Source organism: Gigantopelta aegis, chromosome 1, assembly GCF_016097555.1.
Source record: "Gigantopelta aegis isolate Gae_Host chromosome 1, Gae_host_genome, whole genome shotgun sequence".
NCBI lineage: Eukaryota > Metazoa > Mollusca > Gastropoda > Neomphalida > Peltospiridae > Gigantopelta > Gigantopelta aegis.
The window spans coordinates 47,110,685-47,136,344 of record NC_054699.1 but is presented as its reverse complement, the minus strand read 5'-3'; the positions used below and the strand labels follow the sequence as shown (position 1 = coordinate 47,136,344).

The 25,660-nt window shown below is 43.4% G+C and overlaps 1 protein-coding gene across 2 annotated transcripts in view; it reads left to right on the top strand.

Annotated features, from left to right (window-relative positions):
* The window catches only part of LOC121376008, an 87,423-nt gene that overhangs the window by 22,269 nt on the left and 39,494 nt on the right, over positions 1-25,660 (top strand). Inside the window, exons 1-3 of one of the 2 annotated variants that reach the window (XM_041503767.1) lie at positions 14,191-14,328; positions 16,215-16,302; positions 19,404-19,586. In XM_041503767.1, coding sequence (XP_041359701.1) covers positions 16,288-16,302; positions 19,404-19,586 — 198 coding nt within the window. In that variant the 5' untranslated portion in view covers positions 14,191-14,328; positions 16,215-16,287. Of the gene's footprint in view, positions 1-14,190; positions 14,329-16,214; positions 16,303-19,403; positions 19,587-25,660 lie in introns of those variants that run through there. The other variant, XM_041503775.1, reaches the window with a different exon arrangement.

Genomic DNA, 25,660 nt, shown 5'->3' with positions numbered 1-25,660 from the left:
GGCTCACATCAAGGTCACACACCTGTACACCAAGGCCAACCAGGACAGAAGACGTCTGTCACACACCAGCACACCAAGATCAGGCTCACATCAAGGTCACACACCAGCACAGCAAGATCAGGTCACATCAAGGTCACACACCTGTACACCAAGGTCAACCAGGACAGAATCAAGGTCACGTCTGTCACACACCAGCACACCAAGATCAGGCTCACATCAAGGTCACACACCTGTACACCAAGATCAGGCTCACATCAAGGTCACACACCTGTACACCAAGGTCAACCAGGACAGAAGACGTCTGTCACACACCAGCACACCAAGATCAGGCTCACATCAAGGTCACACACCTGTACACCAAGGGCAACCAGGACAGAAGACGTCTGTCACACACCAGCACACCTAGATCAGGCTCACATCAAGGTCACACACCTGTACACCAAGGTCAACCAGGACAGAAGACGTCTGTCACACACCAGCACACCTAGATCAGGCTCACATCAAGGTCACACACCTGTACACCAAGGTCAACCAGGACAGAAGACGTCTGTCACACACCAGCACACCAAAATCAGGCTCACATCAAGGTCACACACCTGTACACCAAGGTCAACCAGGACAGAAGACGTCTGTCACACACCAGCACACCAAGATCAGGCTCATATCAAGGTCACACACCTGTACACCAAGGGCAGATCAGGCTCACATCAAGGTCACACACCTGTACACCAAGGTCAACCAGGACAGAAGACTTCTGTCACACACCAGCACACCAAGATCAGGCTCACATCAAGGTCACACACCTGTACACCAAGGTCAACCAGGACAGAAGACGTCTGTCACACACCAGCACACCAAGATCAGGCTCACATCAAGGTCACACACCTGTACACCAAGGTCAACCAGGACCGAAGACGTCTGTCACACACCAGCACACCTAGATCAGGCTCACATCAAGGTCACACACCTGTACACCAAGGTCAACCAGGACAGAAGACGTCTGTCACACTCCAGCACACCAAGATCAGGCTCACATCAAGGTCACACACCTGTACACCAAGGTCAACCAGGACAGAAGACGTCTGTCACACACCAGCACACCAAGATCAGGCTCACATCAAGGTCACACACCTGTACACCAAGGTCAACCAGGACAGAAGACGTCTGTCACATTCCAGCACACCAAGATCAGGCTCACATCAAGGTCACACACCTGTACACCAAGGTCAACCAGGACAGAAGACGTCTGTCACACACCAGCACACCAATATCAGGCTCACATCAAGGTCACACACCTGTACACCAAGGCCAACCAGGACAGAAGACGTCTGTCACACACCAGCACACCAATATCAGGCTCACATCAAGGTCACACACCTGTACACCAAGGCCAACCAGGACAGAAGACGTCTGTCACACACCAGCACACAAAGATCAGGCTCACATCAAGGTCACACACCAGCACACTAAGGTCAACCAGGACAGAAGACGTCTGTCACACACCAGCACACTAAGATCAGGCTCATATCAAGGTCACACACCTGTACACCAAGATCAGGCTCACATCAAGGTCACACACCTGTACACCAAGGTCAACCAGGACAGAAGACTTCTGTCACACACCAGCACACCAAGATCAGGCTCACATCAAGGTCACACACCTGTACACCAAGGTCAACCAGGACAGAAGACGTCTGTCACACACCAGCACACCAAGATCAGGCTCACATCAAGGTCACACACCTGTACACCAAGGTCAACCAGGACCGAAGACGTCTGTCACACACCAGCACACCTAGATCAGGCTCACATCAAGGTCACACACCTGTACACCAAGGTCAACCAGGACAGAAGACGTCTGTCACACTCCAGCACACCAAGATCAGGCTCACATCAAGGTCACACACCTGTACACCAAGGTCAACCAGGACAGAAGACGTCTGTCACACACCAGCACACCAAGATCAGGCTCACATCAAGGTCACACACCTGTACACCAAGGTCAACCAGGACAGAAGACGTCTGTCACACTCCAGCACACCAAGATCAGGCTCACATCAAGGTCACACACCTGTACACCAAGGTCAACCAGGACAGAAGACGTCTGTCACACACCAGCACACCAATATCAGGCTCACATCAAGGTCACACACCTGTACACCAAGGCCAACCAGGACAGAAGACGTCTGTCACACACCAGCACACCAATATCAGGCTCACATCAAGGTCACACACCTGTACACCAAGGCCAACCAGGACAGAAGACGTCTGTCACACACCAGCACACCAAGATCAGGCTCACATCAAGGTCACACACCAGCACACCAAGATCAGGTCACATCAAGGTCACACACCTGTACACCAAGGTCAACCAGGACAGAAAACGTCTGTCACACACCAGCACACCAAGATCAGGCTCACATCAAGGTCACACACCTGTACACCAAGATCAGGCTCACATCAAGGTCACACACCTGTACACCAAGGTCAACCAGGACAGAAGACGTCTGTCACACACCAGCACACCAAGATCAGGCTCACATCAAGGTCACACACCTGTACACCAAGGTCAACCAGGACAGAAGACGTCTGTCACACACCAGCACACCTAGATCAGGCTCACATCAAGGTCACACACCTGTACACCAAGGTCAACCAGGACAGACGACGTCTGTCACACACCAGCACACCTAGATCAGGCTCACATCAAGGTCACACACCAGCACACCAAGATCAGGTCACATCAAGGTCACACACCTGTACACCAAGGTCAACCAGGACAGAAGACGTCTGTCACACACCAGCACACCAAGATCAGGCTCACATCAAGGTCACACACCTGTACACCAAGATCAGGCTCACATCAAGGTCACACACCTGTACACCAAGGTCAACCAGGACAGAAGACGTCTGTCACACACCAGCACACCAATATCAGGCTCACATCAAGGTCACACACCTGTACACCAAGGCCAACCAGGACAGAAGACGTCTGTCACACACCAGCACACCAATATCAGGCTCACATCAAGGTCACACACCTGTACACCAAGGCCAACCAGGACAGAAGACGTCTGTCACACACCAGCACACCAAGATCAGGCTCACATCAAGGTCACACACCTGTACACCAAGGCTCAAAGTCGCACACCTGCATCAAGGCTATTGTCTCCTACCGAGGTCACGTGGTCACGAGAAAGTAGGTCATGGCACCCAACAGGCCTTGCTATTACTTCTAGATACTGTATGTAGGTGACTGGCTCTACAATGCATAAAACTGACAGGCTATTATAAGTTGCATTGGTATAGCAGTTTCTTGTCAGCCACTACCCAAAGACAAAGAAGTACTTACTAAATTGACTGTTTGTCAACCTGAATAAAATCAAATGCTATTAAGTTAACTAATTGTCCCAAAGATGTTTATGAATAAAAATATGAAATATAAATTTACATATGTTTTGTTTAATCTTTGGTTTTGATGTAGAATGAAATGAAATATGCTGCATATAACATTGTTGCAAATTTAAACAGATACCGTCTTTCTTTCTAAACGACTGGACAAAAACAAATTTCAGGCAAATTTTGTTAGAAGTGGGGACACATGCTTAATAATATATAGGGTAAGGTTTACAAAGAGGGTAGGTACCCTACCATGTTAAGATCGTTTAAAGTCATTTGACACAAATTAAGGAAAATTATTATTGTTATTATTATTATTATTATTTTGGGGTGGGGGAGGGTTTTAAGATATAATGGTATTATCTAATTAAAGACAATATCACTGTTATTCTAGCAACAATTAAAATGGTATGTCCTAAAACGATTTTAAAAATATGTTTTAGACATTAGTAAACATAATTTCGAGATCAGTTGATTTTTATATCATGTTTCCCTATTGTTTGCATGTAAATTGTAATATATAATGATCCATTATAATCTTTTTTATGAAAAGCGAACTTTAGGTAGAATATTTGTAAAAAGTCCTATCAACAAAGATAAGACAAATTAGAATTTATTTTACCCTAAGTGATCTTAAATGACTCCCAAAATGACCTTTAAAGGTTACCTTTATGTGGGTACCCACCCTCATCATAAATCGCACCTAACGATAAATAAATAAATAAAATAATAATAAATAAATAGATAGATAAATAAATAAATAAATACAATAAAACAAAGTGCGTTCTCTAATTTAATCTCGTCTCCTCTCCTAGAGCATCTTCATAAATCAAGGCTAATATTCGTTCCTCGTATTCAGCCTTGATACATGTAGTCAAGATTACTGATATCCACTACTAGCGCCCTCTATTGGAAGAAAATTTGTAACACCGATTATGTCCCTTACACGATGACATCGCTGACCAATCACAGCATCGGTAACATGTGACAATCTTGAAAGCAATATCAAAAATTAACCGCCGGACGCTGACGCTGCGAGTGCGAGTGCGACTGGCTGTACCGGCGATACCGGCCAGTTCTGCCTGGGCCACGTGACGGTCGGCGATGGAGGGTCGTCGTGGGGTGTCACACACCGCGGTGTTGATTCGGTCCCTCTCGATGGTCGACGGCTCCCGCAGGGCTGGTCTCGTCAACTCAGGCTGAGCTGGGGGCGGCGTCGCAGAAGGGACCGCCGCTGGCGGTTGAGCCGCCAGCTTTGGTTCCCCCCCCCCCCCCCCCCCCCCGTGCCGTTCCTGGCGCGCTTTTCCTCTTCCTCCATCTCCTCTTCTTCATCGGTACGATCGCGTCACCGTACACCAAAGTCACGGAAGCCCGTGACCCAGTGTACGAGACGCGATACTCCAAAAGTTTTCCATAACTGCATGGGGGGGGGGGGGGGGGGGGGGGGACAACTCGAGAGTACAAGGCGACACGTCTGTTCTCATCGTGAATCAGTTCGGAAGTCCCTGACGCTGCCATCTTTGTTTACAATAACAAGGGAATCTATAAGGAGTGTTGCGATTCGTTGCAATCAGATCTCATCGCATCCAATGCAATTTAAGCATTTTGTGGCACGATTTCTTGACGACATTTATCAAGGCTGAATACGAGGAACGAATATTAGCCTTGATTTATGAAGATGCTCCTAGAGATACCCCCACAAAGGCTGTCATGCCGAGATAACCATCTGCCTCCCTCATTGTCCGACTTTGGGCAATCAACAGAGACGTGGAATTGAAACGACGACAGTTGTTTTCCTAGTTCAACTTCAATAAATTAATAGTACAGAATATTATATCTGATACGTGGTCTAGTACCATCCTATGTCTGCATGAATTCGTATATCTAAAATAATGTTTTCTTAAATGTATCTACATACTTTTGTTCCTGGTCGGTCTTTTGGTACGTATGGTTGTTCGTCGGTAATGTACTAAATGTGTGTGTGTGTGTGTGTGTGTGTGTGTGTGTGTGTGTGTGTGTGTGTGTGTGTGTGTGTGTGTGTGTGTGTGTGTGTGTGCGTGCATGCATGTATGTATGTATGCATGCATATAATATGTATGTATGAGGGGAGGGTGATTTCGAGCGTTATTGAAACAATGCTAATTGGAATTATTACGATTTGCCAAAAAAACAACACCAAAATGCATTTTGGAATGTTGCAAAAAATTAAAATTTAAAGTAAATAATGAAAACACAACATTAAAATTATTGAATGAAAATGCAAATGACTAAAACACACATTTTCTTATGGAGATAAGCCTCTTAAAAATAACAACTATTTAGATTTAGCTTTCACTAAGCAATACAAACTAAAAACAAAAACCCAAATTATATATATTCTACGTATGAGAACAAAGTTATGATTAAAGCTAATCAGAATTGTATTATTGAAAGTAAACAGTTTGATGAATAATGTTAACTCTCTCTCTCTCTCTCTCTCTCTCTCTCTCTCTCTCTCTCTCTCTCTCTCTCTCTCTCTCTCTCTCTCTCTCTCGTAGCCCAGTAATAAAGCGCTCGCTTGATGCGCGGTCGGTTTGGGATCGATCCCCGTCAGTGGGCCCATTGTGCTATTTCTCGCTCCAGCCAGCACACCACGACTGGTACATCAAAGGCCGTGGCATATGCTATCCTGTCAATCGAAAAGAGTAGCCCATGAAGTGGCGACAGCGGGTTTCCTCCTTCAATATCTGTGTGGTCCTTAATCATATGTCTGACGCCATATAACCGTAAACAAAATGAGTTGAGTGCGTCGTTAAATAAAACATTTCCTTCCTTCCTTCAAATTAACATTTAAAAACCTCTAACAATGATCTTAATGAGCTATGCATTTCACAGTGTTTATCCGTATTACACTGTTAATTCGTATAACACTGTTAATCCGTATTACACTGTTAATCCGTATTACCCTGTTGATCCTAATCTAATACACCTCCATTGACTTTCCGCAGTGGAAACCTATTTTAATGCCTTGCCTTGACAACGTCAAAAGGTGAGAAATGGTTTCTTTTCACTGGCCGCGGTGATATAGTGGTTAAGCCATCGGACATAATGCTGATAGGTACTGGGTTCGTCTCCCGGTACCTGCTTTCACCCAGAGCGAGTTTGATGACTCAGTAGGTGTAAGACGACTACACCCTCTTCTCTCTCACTAACCACTGACACTGACAGCCCGGTACCTGCTTCCACCCAGAGTGAGTTTGATGACTCAGTAGGTGTAAGACCACTACACCCTCTTCTCTCTCACTAACCACTGACACTGACAGCCCGGTACCGGCTTCCACCCAGAGCGAGTTTGATGACTCAGTAGGTGTAAGACCACTACACCCTCTTCTCTCTCTCACTAACCACTGACACTGACAGCCCGGTACCTGCTTCCACCCAGAGTGAGTTTGATGACTCAGTAGGTGTAAGACCACTACACCCTCTTCTCTCTCACTAACCACTGACACTGACAGCCCGGTACCTGCTTCCACCCAGAGTGAGTTTGATGACTCAGTAGGTGTAAGACCACTACACCCTCTTCTCTCTCACTAACCACTGACACTGACAGCCCGGTACCTGCTTCCACCCAGAGTGAGTTTGATGACTCAGTAGGTGTAAGACCACTACCCCTCTTCTCTCTCACTACCCACTGACACTGACAGCCCGGTACCGGCTTCCACCCAGAGTGAGTTTGATGACTCAGTAGGTGTAAGACCACTACACTCTCTTCTCTCTCTCACTAACCACTGACACTGACAGCCCGGTACCTGCTTCCACCCAGAGCGAGTTTGATGACTCAGTGGGTAGGTGTAAGACCACTACACCCTCTTCTCTCTCACTAACCACTGACACTGACAGCCCAGTACCGGCTTCCAGCCAGAGTGAGTTTGATGACTCAGTAGGTGTAAGACCACTACACCCTCTTCTCTCTCACTAACCACTGACACTGACAGCCCGGTACCTGCTTCCACCCAGAGCGAGTTTGATGACTCAGTAGGTGTAAGACCACTACACCCTCTTCTCTCTCTCACTAACCACTGACACTGACAGCCCGGTACCTGCTTCCACCCAGAGTGAGTTTGATGACTCAGTAGGTGTAAGACCACTACACCCTCTTCTCTCTCACTAACCACTGACACTGACAGCCCGGTACCGGCTTCCACCCAGAGTGAGTTTGATGACTCAGTAGGTGTAAGACCACTACACTCTCTTCTCTCTCTCACTAACCACTGACACTGACAGCCCGGTACCTGCTTCCACCCAGAGCGAGTTTGATGACTCAGTGGGTAGGTGTAAGACCACTACACCCTCTTCTCTCTCACTAACCACTGACACTGACAGCCCAGTACCGGCTTCCAGCCAGAGTGAGTTTGATGACTCAGTAGGTGTAAGACCACTACACCCTCTTCTCTCTCACTAACCACTGACACTGACAGCCCGGTACCGGCTTCCACCCAGAGTGAGTTTTAACGACTCAGTATGTGTAAGACCACTACACTCTCTTCTCTCTCACTAACCACTGACACTGACAGCCCGGTACCGGCTTCCACCCAGAGCGAGTTTGATGACTCAGTAGGTGTAAGACGACTACACCCTCTTCTCTCTCACTAACCACTGGCACTGACAGCCCGGTACCTGCTTCCACCCAGAGCGAGTTTGATGACTCAGTAGGTGTAAGACCACTACACCCTCTTCTCTCTCACTAACCACTGACACTGACAGCCCGGTACCGGCTTCCACCCAGAGCGAGTTTGATGACTCAGTAGGTGTAAGACCACTACACCCTCTTCTCTCTCACTAACCACTGACACTGACAGCCCAGTACCGGCTTCCACCCAGAGTGAGTTTTAACGACTCAATGGGTAGGTGTAAGACCACTACACCCTCTTCTCTCTCACTAACCACTGACACTGACAGCCCGGTACCGGCTTCCACCCAGAGCGAGTTTGATGACTCAGTAGGTGTAAGACCACTACACCCTCTTCTCTCTCACTAACCACTGACACTGACAGCCCAGTACCGGCTTCCACCCAGAGTGAGTTTTAACGACTCAATGGGTAGGTGTAAGACCACTACACCCTCTTCTCTCTCACTAACCACTGACACTGACAGCCCGGTACCGGCTTCCACCCAGAGCGAGTTTGATGACTCAGTAGGTGTAAGACCACTACACCCTCTTCTCTCTCACTAACCACTGGCACTGTCAGCCCGGTACTGGCTTCCACCCAGAGCGAGTTTGATGACTCAGTAGGTGTAAGACCACTACACCCTCTTCTCTCTCACTAACCACTGGCACTGACAGCCCGGTACCTGCTTCCACCCAGAGCGAGTTTGATGACTCAGTAGGTGTAAGACCACTACACCCTCTTCTCTCTCACTAACCACTGACACTGACAGCCCGGTACCGGCTTCCACCCAGAGCGAGTTTGATGACTCAGTAGGTGTAAGACCACTACACCCTCTTCTCTCTCACTAACCACTGACACTGACAGCCCGGTACCGGCTTCCACCCAGAGCGAGTTTGATGACTCAGTAGGTGTAAGACCACTACACCCTCTTCTCTCTCACTAACCACTGACACTGACAGCCCGGTACCGGCTTCCACCCAGAGTGAGTTTGATGACTCAGTAGGTGTAAGACCACTACACCCTCTTCTCTCTCACTAACCACTGGCACTGACAGCCCGGTACCGGCTTCCACCCAGAGCGAGTTTGATGACTCAGTAGGTGTAAGACCACTACACCCTCTTCTCTCTCACTAACCACTGACACTGACAGCCCGGTACCGGCTTCCACCCAGAGTGAGTTTTAACGACTCAATGGGTAGGTGTAAGACCACTACACCCTCTTCTCTCTCACTAACCACTGACACTGACAGCCCGGTACCGGCTTCCACCCAGAGCGAGTTTGATGACTCAGTAGGTGTAAGACCACTACACCCTCTTCTCTCTCACTAACCACTGACACTGACAGCCCGGTACCGGCTTCCTCCCAGAGTGAGTTTTAACGACTCAATGGGTAGGTGTAAGACCACTACACCCTCTTCTCTCTCACTAACCACTGACACTGACAGCCCGGTACCGGCTTCCACCCAGAGCGAGTTTGATGACTCAGTAGGTGTAAGACCACTACACTCTCTTCTCTCTCACTAACCACTGGCACTGACAGCCCGGTACCGGCTTCCACCCAGAGCGAGTTTGATGACTCAGTAGGTGTAAGACCACTACACCCTCTTCTCTCTTACAAACCACTGACACTGACAGCCCGGTACCGGCTTCCACCCAGAGTGAGTTTGATGACTCAGTAGGTGTAAGACCACTACACCCTCTTCTCTCTCACTAACCACTGACACTGACAGCCCGGTACCGGCTTCCACCCAGAGTGAGTTTGATGACTCAGTAGGTGTAAGACCACTACACCCTCTTCTCTCTCACTAACCACTGACACTGACAGCCCGGTACCGGCTTCCACCCAGAGCGAGTTTTAACGACTCAGTAGGTGTAAGACCACTACACCCTCTTCTCTCTCACTAACCACTAAAATCTCTCCTCGACAGACAGTCCAGGAAGCTGAGGTGTGTGCCCACGGCAGCGTGCTTCAACCTTAAGGATGCAAGAACGAAACATAATTGTGAATGAATGAATGTTGCTTTTCACACAATGACGGCGGCGGCCATGATGAGAGGTTTTGCTTTTAGCTCCATTTGTCATAAACTGTGAGTCCTAGTAATTGAAACTTGGTTTATAAGTTACACCTGATTATGTGAATGTGCATCTTGCAGGTTAAAAAAATAATAATAAAAAAAGAGAAAAAACCCAGAAGAAAAATACTATAAAAAAAAGAAAGAAAGGAGAAAAAAGAAAATATTTAATCAATTCCAATTTTCAACTTTCCCAATTTTGCTTTAATCTTTCTTTTTTAATCTTTAATTAATCAATTTATGTATTTATTTATTTATTTATTTATGTATTTTTTTTTTTTTTAATTTTCATTTTAGAATAAGAACTAGATTAACGCTGCATATTATATCACAAATTATTTATTTGTTCACCAATTCAGGTTATGGCAGACATTTAATTCGGGAGAATTGTTGTGTAATATATGTAACATTGACTTGAAGGCGTATATAACGGATGCGATCCAGCTCAGTCGTAGCCCGATGGTAAAGCGATTGCTTGATGCGTGGTCGGTCTAGGATCGATCCCCTTTAGTGAGCCCATTGGGCTGTTTCTCGTTCCATCCAATACACCACGGCCGGTATATCAAAGCCCGTGGTATGTGCTATCATGTTTGACCGGATGGTGCATATAAAAGATCCCTTGCTACTAATGGAAAAATGTAGCGGGTTTCCTGTGCGAGACTATATGTCAAAATTCCCAAATGTTTGACATCCAGTAGCCAATGATTAATAAAGCAATGTGTTCTAGTGATGTCGTTAAACAAAACAAACTTTTGTTTTTACTCTGATTCTATAATTATGTCAAAATTACCAAAAGTTTGACACCCAATAGCCGTGATTAATAAAATCAATCTGGACTAGTGGTGTCGTTAAACAAAACAAACTTTAAATAAATCAGACTCTACTTTGAGTATTAGAAGCCTGTTACTACCAACTTAAGGAGAGTTTTTAGATGAAACTTGATTTGTTGTGTAATCAGTGGCGGATCCAGAAAATCCATTTAGGGGGGCCCCAATGACATGAGGTGGAATGCCAAGGGAACTTTGGGGGAGGTTTGAAGGAGGTTAGTAAAAAACATGAAAATTAATATGTAATAAAATTATAACTATCGAAAAATTTAGGGGGGCCCGGGCCCCTGCCCACCCCCCCCCCCCCCCCCCCCCCCCCCCAGATCCGCCTCTGGTAATACATCTTACCAAATTTGCCTGCTCATAATGAATGGCATAATTTATGTGTCTAAAGTAAGTGTTTCACTATTGTCCTTTGGTAAATCTTATTAACGGCTTCATACACGCGTGGTTTCTCTGGGACAATCGAGATTTACATGTATATATTTTGTTTCCTTTTTATGTTTTTTGTTTAACTGGTAGAGGGAGGGGGTGGTGGTAGGAATGGAGTGGCGTCACTCTCGAAAACGTTTCTTTGTAAAAATAATAATTTAAAATGCGGTCATTGTTTTGTGCAACAATTGGACTTGGCGTGTTCCCGTGTGGAGTGTGTGTGTGTGTGTGTGTATGTGTGTGTGTGTGTGTGTGTGAGTGTGTATGTGTGTATGTGTGTGTATATGTATGTGTGTGTGTATGTATGTGTGTGTGTGTGTGTGTGTGTTTGTGAGTGTGTATGTGTGTGTGTATGTGCGTATATGTGTGTGTGTGTGTGTGTGTGTGTGTGTGTGTGTGTGTGTGTGTGTATGTGTGTGTATATGTATGTGTGTGAGTGTGTGTGTGTATGTGTTTGTGTTTTTGTGTGTGAGTGTGTATATGTGTGAGTGTACGTGTGTGTGTGGAGTGTGTGTGTGTGTGGCGGATTTTAGATCAGTCGGTAGAGCACTTGTCTGAGGTCTTGGGTCGAAGGATCAAATCCCCTAGGTGGATCCTTTTCTCTGATAGGGTTTTCCCCGTCCCATCGAGTGTCCTGTCTGGCAAAATGCACATATAAGGTCCCTTGCAGCTAATGGAAAAACAAAATGTAGCGGGTTTCTTCTAAGACCACGTGTTAAAAATTACCAAATGTTTGACATCCAGTAGCCGATGATAAACAGAAGTTGGTGTGCTCTAGCGGTGTCGTTTAACAAAATAAACTCTTCTTCTTTTAATCCCCATCTTGATCGTGTCTTAAAGCCTATAGGGGCCTACAGCTGTTGTGGAGTGAAATAGTGAAATGTCTTACAAAGTTTTATCTTCTGTTTAACGACACCACTAGAGCACATTGATCAATTGATTATCGGCTATTTGGTAATAAACGTTTGGTAATTTGAGGCACTGATTTGGACGGGGAAAATGGTAATCAGAGAACGGGTCTACCTCAGGCATGTCAGTTCATTAAAGGGACATTCCTGAGTTTGCTGCAATTTTAAAGATGTTATCGACTAACAGAGACCTTTTGACGACTGTAATTACATATCAAAATATATTTTTCTGCATAAAATATTAGTGGCTGTATATTAAACGTGTTTCTGATCGTTCTAATATTTGTACTAGGTTAAATTTGGTTTGGGCTTCTTACAAATATTAAGATGGCCAGAAACACATTGAATATACAGTCGGAAACATCTTACAATGCAGCAAACTCGGGAATGTCCCTTTAATTGGTACAGGCTTTTAAACACAGAGAGAGAGAGAGAGAGAGAGAGAGAGAGAGAGAGAGAGAGAGAGAGAGAGAGAGAGAGAGAGAGAGAGAGAGAGAGAGAGAGAGAGAGAGGAGAGAGAGAGAGAGAGAGAGAGAGAGAGAGAGAGAGAGAGAGAGAGAAACACAGGGATGGAGAGACACAGATAGACATATACAGAGACATACTAGTACATAGAGAGAAGCGAAGGGAAGGGAAGAGAGAGAGAGAGAGAGAGAGAGAGAGAGAGAGAGAGAGAGAGAGAGAGAGAGAGAGAGAGAGAGAGAGAGAGAGAGAGAGAGAGAGAGAGAGAGAGAGAGAGAGACAGACAGAGAGAAAGAACGTGAGGGAGAGAGTAAAGAAAGAAAGAACGAGTCTGATAGAATGAAAATACATGCATAGACTTACATAATGACACTTCAGTAAGTTCGTGTTGGCTTTACCCAAGAGGTATTAGGTTTAGTCGAGGCGGAGTCAGCTTAGTGTGAATGTGTTTTGACGTGTATTGCTGTGGCCAGTGGACTTATTTAATAATTAACACAGCAAGGCACAGGTGGGAATAACGCTTACAGCCGGTTTTCTTATTTGTGAACTGACGACGTTTGTGCCAGAACGGTTCCACTGAACGAAATCGTTGAAAGGTAAACATTTTGTGAGTTCATCAAACATAATTACTCTATCTGTGACATACGTATGCATTATCACTAGAGATGCGCAGTTTTATCCGTATATAATGATCCAACATAATGATACGTATTACGATATTACCGGTGACGATACAATCGTTCGTTATCAGTCGGAAACCCCGATTTTTTCATATTCGACTATTTTCTTAATTGTGTTCACTGATGTGATAAAAGAAAGGGTCTGTCATGTTTTAATTAAACTTTAGTACACGAAGTGATCCGTTTATTTCATGTTTTAAATCATAAACTAAACTCAATATAGCCGGGCAGACATAGGCGTACGGGTTTCCATTTATGTTGGGGGGGGGGGGGGGGGGGGGGGGGTTGGATTACGTTTATTCATAATATTAGCTTTGCTGCCAAATAGATATATAAGGTTGCAAACGAACTGCCACTAATTTTTACATGAATAAAACTAATATTGTGGGTATAATAATAAAAATACACGGTGAAAAGTGTTAAAGAAAGCTTATTTCTATTGTTTTTGCAGTTGCCCCCCCTCATGTCCCTGCCCCCCCCCCCCCCCCCCACCTACCCTGCACTCCTGTCTCGTACGAGTATCATATTCGGGCAGATTAGACTGTCGGATGAATTGTAAATGATGCTAATGTATTATTTAAAAGAACAGACCCTAGTTGTTAAACACTAAGGCATATTTGTTTTTACTATTAGAGCAATTTCTGATAACTGAAATCATACTTTACTTAGATTTTATTGTTTAGATTATCCATTTCCGTACTTCGGAAGAGTTTCTAATCGTACTGGTGTTTTTAATATCACAAAATGCTTTTTTTCTTCTTCATATTTTAAAGAACGCACATGCTGAGATGATTATATAACCTGTGTGTCCAGTTTTACGTGGTGAAACTGGGGTCTGGGACTTTAAGCTATACGACCGGCCTCGGTGGCGTCGTGGTTAGGCCATCGGTCTACAGGCTGGTAGGTACTGGGTTCGGATCATTTTCATTTGTCACTCGCTAAAGCACGGGTCAACTGAAAAGTATTTCACTCGGGACATACATTTGATAATAACTGGTAACTCGTTTATTATCCTCTGTTTATTACACACAGGTGTAAGATATTACTCATGTCATAACAATTACTCAATATCTAACTAGTGTAATATTGGCACACACAAACTGGCGCGGTAGTTGTTGTTGTTTTTAAATTTGGGGTGGGGTCGCCGACCCCCCTTACCGGTAGCCTTTTTTTTTCAATATGCTCCTGGACACACACACACACACACACACACACACACCCGACAACTCGTGTGAGGCATTTCTTGCCTCACCATAAGCCTAAACGACCCCCCCCCCCCCTCAAAATCCTAGCTACGGGCCTGGATGGTTTGTAATAAATAAAATACTAAACTATCTTGCCTGTCATACCATTTTTATGAAACTCGTGAACAGTGTTGGTATTTGACTCCATTTCGCTCGTCAGATTCCAAAACTGTTCGCTCGTTTCAAAAAAAAAGAAAAAAAGAAAAAAAAAGAAGGTATGACAGGCAAGCTCGTTTAGTATTTAATAATGGTATGCAACTTTAAATGTATGTGCAGATTTGCAAGGTCTTTAGTTGCTGCCAATGGGTCATTTGTTTACAAGCCAACAAGACCTGTATACCTGAGCGTAACGTTTTCATAAGATTTAATTAATATGCGTGACCTTAAACTAATTTGTGCTAATCGTAATTACGTCATATTACCGATGAAGGCGACTTTACTAAAGTCTTTAGTGCTGTAATTTTCTAAATATCGAATGAAAATGTTATTTTAGAAGTTTTATAGGATAAATAGAAGTCGCTAGTCGCCTAGTTAATCGGTATTTGTTTCTGCAGGTTGATATTTTCCATATTAAAAAAGCACTCGTGACGAAACCTCTATATACACACAGCTATCAGGCCCGTACGCAGGATTTTTAATGGGTGGGTGCGAATTGCTCATGATGGGACCAATCAACATAAAAATAACCCCTCAAAACAACAACGATTACGTAACATTATTTAAATTTAATAGAGAAGTGTGGACCTTTAGTAATTTGGTGGGGGGGTGGGGTGGGTGCGTACACACCCGTCGCACCCCCCCCCCCCCCCCCCCCCCCCCTGCGTACGGGCCTGGCTATTGTAAACAAGAGCATAGTCCGTCCCACAAGGAACGCCTTTTCTCATACTATGAAAATACTACAAGTTACTTAGTTATCAGCAGATTGTTTTGTACATGAGAATAGTAATATTTTGTCATTTCCAAAACACTTTTACTTTTCTTCTTATGTCACCGGCCTCGGTGGCGTAGTGGTTAGGCCATCGGTCTACAGGCTGGTACGTACTGGGTTCGGATCCCAGTCGAGGCATGAGATTTATAATTCAGATACTGACTCCAAACCCTGAGTGAGTGCTCCGAAAAGGCTCAATGGGTAGGTGTAAACCACTTGCACCGACCAGTGATCCATAACTGGTTCAACAAAGGCCATGGTTTGTGCTATCCTGCCTGTGGGAAGCGCAAATAAAAGATCCCTTGCTGCTAATCGAAAAGAGTAGCCCATGTAGTAGCGACAGCGGGTTTCCTCTCAAAATCTGTGTGGTCCTTGACCATATGTCTGACGCCATATAACCGTAAATACAATGTGTTGAGTGCGTCGTTAAATAAAACATTTCTTTCTTTCTTATGTCATGCCAAACTGAAATTATTAACAAAAAACATTTTTTTTGTAGGAGGATAATATTTACTTTTTGTCATTGAAGGTCTTGAGTTAGTCGTAAACGCCTGGCCATGGCAGCAAACTGTGGGTATTTTCGTGATATATTATTGATGTATTATTTATTTCAGCAGCATGTCCACATGACACCTGACCGTGACGTGCCAAGGTGAGCGTCAGCGAGGGAATTGAAAGTAATCAAATATGGAAGGCGCAGTGGTACGTGATAGATCAACATATGGATGGGTATAGTCTGTCCGTGCCCAGATAGTTATTGTTGTTACGATCGTCGTAGATTTGCTGGCTAAAAATGTGGCTAACTTATGACGTTTTCCCAACTAGTCGGGCAGAACATCACACTGGCGTAGGAAGCGGGGGGAGGGGGGGGGGGGGGGGGGGGGGGGGGGGGGGGGGGGGGGGGGGGCATATTTTGCTTTATATTTGCTTTATAATAGTATATATATATATACAATTGTGCCACCCCCCACTTTTTGGCACCTTCCTACGCCAGTGGATGATAATATCTGTCTGTCTGTCTGTCTGTCTGTCTGTCTCTCTCTCTCTCTCTCTCTCTCTCTCTCTCTCTCTCTCTCTCTCTCTCTCTCTCTCTCTCTCTCTCTCTCTCTCTCCCTCTCTCTCTCTCTCTCTCTCTCTCTCTCTCTCTCTCTCTCTCTCTCTCTCTCTCTCTCTCTCTCTCTCTCGATCCCCGTTGGTGGGCCCATTGGACTATTTCTCGTTCCAGCCAGTGCATCACGACTGGTATAACAAAGGCTCTGGTATGTACTACCCTGTCTGTGGCATGGTGCATACAAAAGATCCCTTGCTTGTAATCGAAAAGAGTAGCCCATAAAGCGGCCACAGCGGGTTTCCGTAAATAAAATGTGTTGAGTGCGTTTATTTCTCTCACTCTCCCGTATTGTCTAGACGGTTCTCACTGACGTATTATCTAGACTGTTTATTTATCTCACTCACATAATATCTAGACTGTTTATTTATCTAGACTGTTTATTTATATCACGTATTGTTTATACTGTTTATATCACCGACGTATTGTCTAGACTGTTAATTTCTCTCACTCACGTATTGTCTAGACTGTTTATCTTACTGACGTATTGTCTAAACTGTTTATTTATCTCACTGACGTATTATTTAGTTTGTTTATTTCTCTCACTGACGTATTGCCAAGACTATTTATCTCACTGACGTATTATCTAGTCTATTTATCTCACTGACGTATTGTCTAGTCTGTTTATTTATCTCACTGGTGTATTGTCTAGACTTTATTTCTCTCACTGACGTATTGTCTAGACTGTTTATTTATCTCACTGACGTATTGTCTAGACTGTTTATTTATCTCACTGACGTATTTTCTAGACTGTTTATTTATCTCACTGACGTATTGTCTAGACTGTTTATTTCTGTCACTGACGTGTTGTCTAGACTGTTTATTTCTTTCACTGACGTGTTTCTAGACTGATTATTTATCTCACTGACTTACTGTCTAGACCAGAGGCAGATCTAGGGTGCCCCAGGGGCCAGCCCCTCCCTAAATTTTGCGATGGTTATAATTTTATTATATATTAATTTTCGTGTTTTTACAATACCTCAAAACCTCCTCCAAAGTTCGCTTGGCATTCCACCTCATGTTACTGGGGTCCCACCTAAATGGATTTTCTGGATCCGCCACTGTATACTGTTTATTTCTCTCACTGACGTATTGTCAAGACTGTTTATTTATCTCACTGACGTATTGTCAAGACTGTTTATTTATCTCACAGACGTATTGTCTAGACTTTATTTCTCTCACTGACGTATTGTCTAGACTGTTTATTTATCTCACTGACGTATTGTCTAGACTTTATTTCTCTCACTGACGTATTGTCTAGATTGTTTATTTCTCTCACTGACGTATTGTCTCGGCTGTTTATTTCTCACTGACGTATTGTCTAGGCTGTTTATTTCTCACTGACGTATTGTCTAGACTGTTTACTTCTCACTGACATATTGTCTAGGCTGTTTATTTCTCTTACTGACGTATTGTCTTGACTGTTTATTTCTCTCACTGACGTATTGTCTAGACTTTATTTCCCTCACTGATGTATTGTCTAGATTGTTTATTTAGCTCACTGACGTATTATCTAGACTGTTTATATCTCACTGACGTATTGTCTAGACTGTTTGTTTCTTTCACTGACGTATTATCTAGACTGTTTATTTCTCTCACTGACGTATTGTCTAGACTGTTTATTTCTCAGTGACGTATTGTCTAGACTTTATTTCTCGTGACGTATTGTCTAGACTGTTTATTTTTCAGTGACATATTGTCTAGACTGTTTATTTCTCAGTGACGTATTGTCTAGACTGTTTATTTCTCAGTGACGTATTGTCAAGTCTGTTTATTTCTCAGTGACGTATTGTCTAGACTGTTTATTTCTCAGTGACGTATTTTCAAGAGTGTTTATTTATCTAACTGACGTATTGTCTAGACTGTTTATTTCTCAGTGACGTATTGTCAAGACTGTTTATTTATATAACTGACGTATTGTCTAGACTGTTTATTTCTCTCACTGACGTATTGTCTAGACTGTTTATTTCTCAGTGACGTATTGTCAAGACTGTTTATTTCTCAGTGACGTGTTGTCTAGACTGTTTATTTCTCGTGACGTATTGTCAAGACTTTATTTCTCAGTGACGTATTGTCTAGACTGTTTATTTCTCGTGACGTATTGTCTAGACTGTTTATTTCTCAGTAACATATTGTCTAGACTGCTTCTTTCTCAGTGACGTATTGTCTAGACTGTTTATTTCTCAGTGACGTATTGTCAAGACTATTTATTTCTCAGTGACGTATTGTCTAGACTGTTTATTTCTCGTGACTTTTTTTCAAGACTTTATTTCTCAGTGACGTATTGTCTAGACTGTTTATTTCTCGTGACGTATTGTCCAGACTGTTTATTTCTCAGTGACATATTGTCTAGACTGTTTATTTCTCAGTGACGTATTGTCTAGACTGTTTATTTCTCAGTGACGTATTGTCAAGACTGTTTATTTCTCAGTGACGTATTTGTCTAGACTGTTTATTACTCAGTGACGTATTGTCAAGGCTGTTTATTTATCTAACTGACGTATTGTCTAGACTGTTTATTTCTCTCACTGACGTATTGTCTAGACTGTTTATTTCTCAGTGACGTATTGTCAAGATTGTTTATTTCCTTCACTGATGTATTGTCTAGACTGTTTATTTCTCAGTTACGTATTGTCTAGACTGCTTATTTCTCAGTGACGTATTGTTTAGACTGTTTATTTCTGCCATTCAACAGGAGACGCCGCGGGTTCCGTGTGCGAACAGGCTGACCTGTTTGATGTTGACCTCGAATAGTCTGGAAGATCTGCGCGGCGCGATCAACGCTCTGTTCGACGTGTTCGTGTCGATCGCGGAGCAGCCGTTCGCGTACAGCTCCAACTTCACACACGCAGACGTCCTCCGACAACTGCAGGAGGTGGTGAGTGAGAGATCAATGTTTACTACTCTCATAGTTTATAATATCCGGGGAGGAACAGAAACGGGTGGTGGGGGGGGGGGGGGAGGGGGAGGGAGGGAGATCAGGTGGTGAGTAACAGATCAGTGTTTATTACTCACATACTTTACAATAACCGGAGATGGACGGTGTGGGACGTAGCCTAGTGGTAAAGCGCTCGTTTGATGCACGGTCGGTTCTCATTCCATCTCCTTGAATTACTGGCATCCCACCCAGTTAGTATCTGTACCCACCCAGACATCACAATATACACTTCCCTTGAATTAGTTGCATTCCATCCAGTTATTATCTGTACCTACCCAGACATCACAATATGCACTTCCCTTGAATTAGTTGCATTCCAACCAGTTATTACCTGTACCCACCCAGACATCACAATATACACTTCCCTTGAATTAGTTGCATCCCACCCAGTTATTATCTGTACCCACCCAGACATCACAATATACACTTCCCTTGAATTACTGGCATCCCACCCAGTTATTATCTGTACCCACCCAGACATCACAATATACACTTCCCTTGAATTACTGGCATCCCACCCAGTTATTATCTGTACCCACCCAGACATCACAATATACACTTCCCTTGAATTACTGACATCCCACCCAGTTATTATCTGTACCCACCCAGACATCGCAATATACACTTCCCTTGAATGAGTTGCATCCCACCCAGTTATTATCTGTACCCACCCAGACATCACAATATACACTTCCCTTGAATTAGTTGCATCCCACCCAGTTATTATCTGTACCCACCCAGACATCACAATATACACTTCCCTTGAATTAGTTGCATCCCACCCAGTTATTATCTGTACCCACCCAGACATCACAATATACACTTCCCTTGAATTAGTTGCATTCCACCCAGTTATTATCTGTACCCACCCAGACATCACAATATACACTTCCCTTGAATTAGTTGCATTCCATCCAGTGATTATCTGTACCCACCCAGACATCACAATATACACTTCCCTTGAATTAGTTGCATTCCATCCAGTGATTATCTGTACCCACCCAGACATCATAATATACACTTCCCTTGAATTAGTTGCATTCCACCCAGTTAGTATCTGTACCTACCCAGACATCACAATATACACTTCCCTTGAATTAGTTGCATTCCACCCAGTTATTACCTGGACCCACCCAGACATCACAATATACACTTCCCTTGAATTAGTTGCATTCCACCCAGTTAGTATCTGTACCTACCCAGACATCACAATATACACTTCCCTTGAATTAGTTGCATTCCACCCAGTTATTACCTGTACCCACCCAGACATCACAATATACACTTCCCTTGAATTAGTTGCATCCCACCCAGTTATTATCTGTACCTACCCAGACATCACAATATACACTTCCCTTGAATTAGTTGCATCCCACCCAGTTAGTATCTGTACCTACCCAGACATCACAATATACACTTCCCTTGAATTAGTTGCATTCCACCCAGTTATTATCTGTACCCACCCAGACATCACAATATACACTTCCCTTGAATTAGTTGCATTCCACCCAGTTATTATCTGTACCCACCCAGACATCACAATATACACTTCCCTTGAATTAGTTGCATTCCACCCAGTTAGTATCTGTACCTACCCAGACATCACAATATACACTTCCCTTGAATTAGTTGCATTACACCCAGTTATTACCTGTACCCACCCAGACATCACAATATACACTTCCCTTGAATTAGTTGCATTCCACCCAGTTAGTATCTGTACCTACCCAGACATCGCAATATCCACTTCCCTTGAATTAGTTGCATTCCAACCAGTTATTATCTGTACCCACCCAGACATCACAATATACACTTCCCTTGAATTACTGGCATCCCACCCAGTTATTATCTGTACCCACCCAGACATCACAATATACACTTCCCTTGAATTACTGGCATCCCACCCAGTTATTATCTGTACCTACCCAGACATCACAATATACACTTCCCTTGAATTAGTTGCATCCCACCCAGTTATTATCTGTGCCTACCCAGACATCACAATATCCACTTCCCTTGAATTAGTTGCATTCCACCCAGTTATTATCTGTGCCTACCCAGACATCACAATATCCACTTCCCTTGAATTAGTTGCATCCCACCCAGTTAGTATCTGTACCTACCCAGACATCACAATATACACTTCCCTTGAATTAGTTGCATCCCATCCAGTTATTATCTGTACCTACCCAGACATCACAATATACACTTCCCTTGAATTAGTTACATTCCAACCAGTTATTACCTGTACCCACCCAGACATCACAATATCCACTTCCCTTGAATTAGTTGCATCCCACCCAGTTATTATCTGTACCTACCCAGACATCACAATATACACTTCCCTTGAATTAGTTGCATCCCACCCAGTTATTATCTGTACCCACCCAGACATCACAATATACACTTCCCTTGAATTAGTTGCGTCCCACCCAGTTAGTATCTGTACCTACCCAGACATCACAATATACACTTCCCTTGAATTAGTTGCATTCCATCCAGTTAGTATGTGTACCCACCCAGACATCACAATATACACTTCCCTTGAATTAGTTGCATCCCAACCAGTTATTATCTGTACCTACCCAGACATCACAATATCCACTTCCCTTGAATTAGTTGCATTCCACCCAGTTATTATCTGTACCTACCCAGACATCACAATATCCACTTCCCTTGAATTAGTTGCATTCCACCCAGTTATTATCTGTACCCACCCAGACATCACAATATACACTTCCCTTGAATTAGTTGCATCCCACCCAGTTATTATCTGTACCTACCCAGACATCACAATATCCACTTCCCTTGAATTAGTTGCATCCCACCCAGTTAGTATCTGTACCCACCCAGACATCACAATATACACTTCCCTTGAATTAGTTGCATTCCACCCAGTTAGTATCTGTACCTACCCAGACATCACAATATACACTTCCCTTGAATTAGTTGCATCCCACCCAGTTATTATCTGTACCCACCCAGACATCACAATATACACTTCCCTTGAATTAGTTGCATCCCACCCAGTTATTATCTGTACCTACCCAGACATCACAATATACACTTCCCTTGAATTAGTGGCATCCCAACCAGTTATTATCTGTACCCACCCAGACATCACAATATACACTTCCCTTGAATTAGTTGCATTCCACCCAGTTAGTATCTGTACCCACCCAGACATCACAATATCCACTTCCCTTGAATTAGTTGCATCCCATCCAGTTATTATCGGTACCCACCCAGACATCACAATATACACTTCCCTTGAATTAGTTGCATCCCAACCAGTTATTATCTGTACCCACCCAGACATCACAATATCCACTTCCCTTGAATTAGTTGCATTCCACCCAGTTAGTATCTGTACCTACCCAGATATCACAATATACACTTCCCTTGAATTAGTTGCATTCCACCCAGTTATTACCTGTACCCACCCAGACATCATAATATACACTTCCCTTGAATTAGTTGCATCCCACCCAGTTATTATCTGTGCCTACCCAGACATCACAATATACACTTCCCTTGAATTAGTTGCATCCCATCCAGTTATTATCTGTGCCTACCCAGACATCACAATATACACTTCCCTTGAATTAGTTGCATCCCACCCAGTTATTATCTGTACCTACCCAGACATCACAATATACACTTCCCTTGAATTAGTTGCATTCCACCCAGTTAGTATCTGTACCTACCCAGACATCACAATATACACTTCCCTTGAATTAGTTGCATTCCACCCAGTTAGTATCTGTACCTACCCAGACATCACAATATACACTTCCCTTGAATTACTGGCATCCCACCCAGTTAGTATCTGTACCCACCCAGACATCACAATATCCACTTCCCTTGAATTAGTTGCATCCCACCCAGTTAGTATCTGTACCTACCCAGACATCACAATATACACTTCCCTTGAATTAGTTGCATTCCAACCAGTTATTATCTGTACCCACCCAGACATCATAATATACACTTCCCTTGAATTAGTTGCATTCCACCCAGTTAGTATCTGTACCTACCCAGACATCACAATATACACTTCCCTTGAATTAGTTGCATCCCACCCAGTTAGTATCTGTACCTACCCAGACATCACAATATACACTTCCCTTGAATTAGTTGCATTCCACCCAGTTAGTATCTGTACCCACCCAGACATCACAATATACACTTCCCTTGAATTAGTTGCATTCCACCCAGTTATTACCTGTACCCACCCAGACATCACAATATACACTTCCCTTGAATTAGTTGCATTCCACCCAGTTATTACCTGTACCCACCCAGACATCACAATATACACTTCCCTTGAATTAGTTGCATTCCACCCAGTTATTACCTGTACCCACCCAGACATCATAATATACACTTCCCTTGAATTAGTTGCATTCCAACCAGTTATTACCTGTACCCACCCAGACATCACAATATACACTTCCCTTGAATTAGTTGCATCCCACCCAGTTATTATCTGTACCTACCCAGACATCACAATATACACTTCCCTTGAATTAGTTGCATCCCACCCAGTTAGTATCTGTACCTACCCAGACATCACAATATACACTTCCCTTGAATTACTGGCATCCCACCCAGTTATTATCTGTGCCTACCCAGACATCACAATATACACTTCCCTTGAATTACTGGCATCCCACCCAGTTATTATCTGTACCCACCCAGACATCACAATATACACTTCCCTTGAATTACTGGCATCCCACCCAGTTATTATCTGTACCTACCCAGACATCACAATATACACTTCCCTTGAATTAGTTGCATCCCACCCAGTTAGTATCTGTACCTACCCAGACATCACAATATCCACTTCCCTTGAATTAGTTGCATCCCACCCAGTTAGTATCTGTACCTACCCAGACATCACAATATACACTTCCCTTGAATTAGTTGCATTCCAACCAGTTATTATCTGTACCCACCCAGACATCATAATATACACTTCCCTTGAATTAGTTGCATTCCATCCAGTTATTATCGGCACCCACCCAGACATCACAATATACACTTCCCTTGAATTAGTTGCATTCCATCCAGTGACTATCATTGATCCCCGTCGATGACCCATTGGGTTATTTCTCGGTCCAGCCAGTGCACCACTACTGGTACATCAAAGGCCATGGTCTGTGCTATCCTATCTGTGGGGTGGTGCATATATCGATATTATTATACGAGCTTGTGTGTCAGGATTATTATATTACCCGAGCGAGAGCGAGAGTAATACATCAATCCTGACACGAGTTTCGTAAAGTTAGTACGATTCACAAGTGAGTGTAATAATTTCTTTAATACCCACATTATCCAAAATATTATTTTTATGAAAAGCAAGCTAGAACCATGTCAAAACGTTTGAAACGTAACTAAAAAGAGACGACGATAAGCGTTTACACTAAAGAAGCCACATTAAGTTATGATGTCGCTTCACAAAATTACGTCATTCGTGATGCACGTGAAATTATTATGACACACGTGGGTCATATTGATTATATTTCCATGAATATCTTGAACTATGTTGATAATAAAATAAAAATTGTCGTTGCTACTAATGGACAGAATTTAATGGGTTTCCTCGCTAAGATTATATGTCAAATTTACCAAATAATTTGACATCCAATAGCTAATTATTAATGAATAAATGCGCTCTAGTTGTGTCGTTAAACAAAACCAAACTTTACAATAAACGGTTTAGTAAAAGCACGAGTCATAACGATACGTTCAAAACTACTGTTATGGCACACTTCTGACGTCATAACATCATTCAGCGTCACTGTAACTGACCTCGTTTACTGTTATTATCATCGATTGTGAGGCGATTAGAAATATAATTAACGTTTGTTATAAACCACAGTTTGTTGATAATAAATCACTTATCAGGTTTGCGTAAGTGCCGTATGGAATTTATGGAACTCGCTTAGGAATTGTTTTATACCGCTCGCTCTCGCTCGGGAAATAAAGTAATTCTTAAACCGCTTCCA